Source organism: Benincasa hispida, chromosome 9 (assembly GCF_009727055.1).
Source record: "Benincasa hispida cultivar B227 chromosome 9, ASM972705v1, whole genome shotgun sequence".
Classification (NCBI taxonomy): Eukaryota; Viridiplantae; Streptophyta; class Magnoliopsida; order Cucurbitales; family Cucurbitaceae; genus Benincasa; species Benincasa hispida.
Genome location: NC_052357.1, coordinates 46,134,438 through 46,138,779, shown reverse-complemented (window position 1 = coordinate 46,138,779; position 4,342 = coordinate 46,134,438). Strand labels below are relative to the sequence as shown.

Below are 4,342 nucleotides of genomic sequence, written 5' to 3'. Positions count from 1 at the left end.
AATTTTAAAAAACAAAAACAAAAACAAAATAATTACCAAACAGGATTTTAGTAATTTAACGCTATAACTTTTTGTAATATGATACTTATTTTAAAATTACTATTAAGAAAATGTTTCACGTAAAACTATTTTCTCATAGAACCAAAAATGTAATTTTCCAAACACACATATATAATACGTCCTAAAAAATATTCTTTATTATAAGTTATAAAAAAAAAAAAAAAAAAAAAAAAAAAAAAAAAAACTAAAAACGAAATTGTATTATTCCATCACATATTCTTACCCAAATGTTCGAAAGATTCTGATCAATCCAACTTTCTTTTTCCTAAAGCTTGCAATTAATAAGTCGATGAATGGTTGAAAGGGTGAAACTCGTGATTCGTTGAAGTTGCAAAACAAGAAGAGAGAACAATATTTCACCCAAATTTTCATTCAAACTCTACATTCAACTACAAGAACGGAGAACATAAGCTGCCTTTATTTATGAGCCACGTCGGCATCATTAATGATGTGAGATTTAATGCATACTACCAGAATACTAGAAATTTTTCTATCACACTTACCATAATGGAGAGTATTTCATCCTCAATAGTTGTGGAAAGAACAACCAATGAGCGGTGACCCCCATAAACGCCATCGTGAGCGGTCCAGTCACTGCTCCATGGAAATGCCATTTTTTTCCCAATGCACTCTTCAATTCAATCTCCGCAGCCACACACACTCCATGAACAATAAAGAACCATGTGACTTCCCACGTTGGGACAACTCTGATGACGTAGTAGAACAAAAGCTCATGCATCAACCCCGACACTACAAACACGACAAACACTGCCATCCATCGTGGGCTCCCGACGTCATAACGAACTGGTTTATAGATCGTGTTGTGTAAAGTTTCTGATACCAATCGATTCCACCTTCGGCCCCAAAAATTTTGCAATGACGTTGCGAGATACGGCTCATCGAATGATCGTCTGACTTCAACACCGAAGCTCGATCGAACAAAAATATTGGACAAACTCATAACCATGTCTAAGTAGAAATACAATATTCCACAATTGAAGCATAACTTGACAATGGGAGAGACAAGATCAACATAACTCTTGCCGAAGACCAATAATGCAAATAACCCCACTTTAGCTGGCAAGTTTAGAGGCAACTTGGGTGGTGGTTCTTGGTCAAGTTCTTGAGGTGTATTTGAATCTTTTCTATGATTTTGAACAGATGGGGTTGTTTTGATATCCTTGATTCTAGTTGGTAAGAAAGCAATGGAGGCAAAAAGAGGGAATGACAATGGTGGGTCGGAAGCTAGCGGACCCAAATCGAAGGAGAACTGAAGGAGCTTAAAGGTCGTAAGCCAAGTGACGAATATGGTGATGCCGCTCGTGAGGACGACGTAGGAGAGGTCGAGAGGGAGGACGACAAAGAGAGGGAAGATTGGGAGGAGGGAGAGGAGCCTGAGTTTGCCTTTGGGAAGTTTTGAAGCTATGGAATAGCAATACAATAGAGATGCCATGCATATGAGCAACACCTTGATAAATCTAATGATTTCGCCATCCATATTGGAGGGTTTGGTTTAGCTTCCTTTGAAACAAATTTTGGTATTTCTTTTTTGCTTTCCAAAAGTTGTTTCTCACTTTTATTTATACTTACACTTAAAAGTGACTTTGTATGGTGTATATTTCTACCGAATTTTCTATATTTCTATTATTTTGTTATTGATGTAAGGAATAAATAGACATTTCTATTATTAGGTAAAAAAAAATCTACCAAATATCCAAAATAAGCAATAAAAAGCTATTAATATAAATATAATATAAAAAATAAAAATGTTAACTTGTTTAAAAAACATAAACAATTATCTATATTTTCATTCAATCCAAACCTCAACATTTCTGTCAACTTGAGGACTGTTTCCATCTAAAAGTACTTTTTTACCAACAATTTAGTGAGAAAAAACACATTTAAAAAAATATTTTTGATATTTGATAGCCAATGACAAAAAAGAAAATAAAAAGCTACTTTTTAAGTATTTTCTTTCCTAGTTTCAAATATTATATTTGATGATCTAAATAACCAAATACTTTAGAAGATTATGAGATGTGCTTTTCTTATTTTTATAATACGAAGGATTGAAACCATAGGCTTCTTAACCATTAAGACATAATTTATACAAATTGACTTATATTCATTTTGGTATAATAAATTATCAATTACATAACATTAGTGCTAATTAAAAATTCATTTCAAGTATACCTTTGGAGTATCAGTAGTGTATCAACACTCATTTCAAGTCTAATATTGGTGTATCAATATGAGATCAATTACATTCATTTTAAATTAAATTTCAAGTATAACATTAGTGTATTAGTAGTATATCAATATCAATTCAGAATACATTTCTATTCTAGTATATCAATAATAGACAATAACTCATTGTATGGCTAATGATGTTGACTAGAAAATTAATACTCTAAAACAAATTAATAAAGATTCAAATTAAGTGTATGAATTATAACAAGCACGAACATTTGACGATAAATTTGGTATAATGAATGGTAGATTTGATATATCAATTGAATAACTATCCAATTCTTTTAAATATAAACTATATTGGTTAACTAATATACCGAATATAAATTATATCAGTTAACTTATACACCAAATATAATATATATCATATATATACTATCCGATAGACCAGAAAGGGTAAAAGTAGAACCATAAAAAATGGAAACAAATCTAACTAATTTTTGCTATATTCGTAAACTTCAGAAAACTATTGCTAGATTTATAATTTTTTGGAATGTATTTTACTATTCTTGCAACTACCCATTTATAATATTTTTCAAAGTAGAGTTAAAAGCATTTATTTCAGTACCTCCAAAACTATTCTGAAATTCATTTCTGTTTTATTTGCCTTCTTTCTTACTCAAGCAGTGTTGGCTTCATTATTTATTTATTTATTTTTAGCAGAAATGGGGTCCATTAGGAACAAGAAAATTTATGGAGCATGAACCTTTACCATCTTCCTTTCATTTACATTTTATTTTTTCCTCTTTTTATTTATTTTTTTTTTCTTTTAAGAATCAATTTCTAGTTATGTTCCATAAAATATATTATTTTTTCTTAAACTTCTTGAGGATCAATCAAAATAGGCGGCCTTTAAACTGCTATAATGTTATTCTTTATTGTTGCATGTGACTTGTTAGTTTAGTTGTAGTTTGTGACATAAATCTATAGATATAAGTTTCATTTTTAGTATGCAATAAATTATTAACTTTAAAGGAAAATCAATACACATTCACAATAATAAATTGACAATGAATGTTTTCTAGATCAGTTTTATACAAATTCATATGATAAGTTAATGTCTTCACTTATTTGTAAACTATAATAAAATGAGTCAAATAAATATGGTTACTTGAAGATAAAGTCATCAAACCTTATTCATATACAATAAACTCTTTATATTATTAATTATTTCAACCATACATTGTTCAAAATTATACTAATGACCTTAAAAAGTAGGGAAATTGTTTTAAATGATAAATTGCTGAAAATATTTTTAACTATAACAAAATATCACTGTCTTTGATAGCGAAGACCGCGATATACATTTGTCACTAGACTATAGACCGCGACCAGACATCTATCAGACATTGATAGATTTTTATTGTGATTTATCTTTGATATATAGTGATATTTTGCTATATTTATAAATAGTTTACTCAATTTTTTAAATTTGAAAACCTCTAAAAAGTATTATAAATAATTATTAAATAATAACACATTAATTAGGAGACTTTACAGAAAAATGGTCCCCTCTAGATTTCTTTTGGATTTCGATTTCTAATAAGATACACTAGCTTGACATAATCACTCAGTTGTATAATTTTACCCGTTTACATTACCATTTGGTTTTTAATGATTTTAAAGGTCATTGTATAGCTAAATTATTGACAATATATAGACTAGCATAGTAGGTTGAACTCAATAATAAAAAGGCTGGGTAATATATTGATATCATATAAAAAAAAAAAAAAAAAAGGAAAAGAAAGAAAGAAAAGAAAAATCAATGTAGGAAGACAATCCTAGACATGAGACTTTGTTGCTTGACCCTAGACATAGAGCGATACTTATAACCCAAGAAGATTGTATGCATATTTATCTAAGGCAACATTTATGGAGGACATATCACAATAATAAATGAAAGGTAATCAAAAAGTGAGACCCATTTTTTTAGGTTTGTTAGTGTTTATCGGCGTTTCTCATTTTTACTGATAAGTGGGCTGCCCCAGTTGAAAATTCATAATCAAGTAATGTAATTTGAATGATCAGTGTG

At 29.5% G+C, this 4,342-nt stretch overlaps 1 protein-coding gene across 1 annotated transcript; it reads right to left on the bottom strand.

The window, feature by feature from the left end:
* Window positions 1–463: 463 nt before the first annotated feature.
* Window positions 464–1,633, bottom strand: LOC120086624 (probable long-chain-alcohol O-fatty-acyltransferase 5). The gene has a single exon (XM_039043362.1). It carries the CDS (start codon window positions 1,556–1,558, stop codon window positions 560–562), a length of 999 nt encoding a protein of 332 aa, XP_038899290.1. The 5' UTR covers window positions 1,559–1,633; the 3' UTR covers window positions 464–559.
* Between the last annotated feature and the right edge of the window lie 2,709 nt (window positions 1,634–4,342).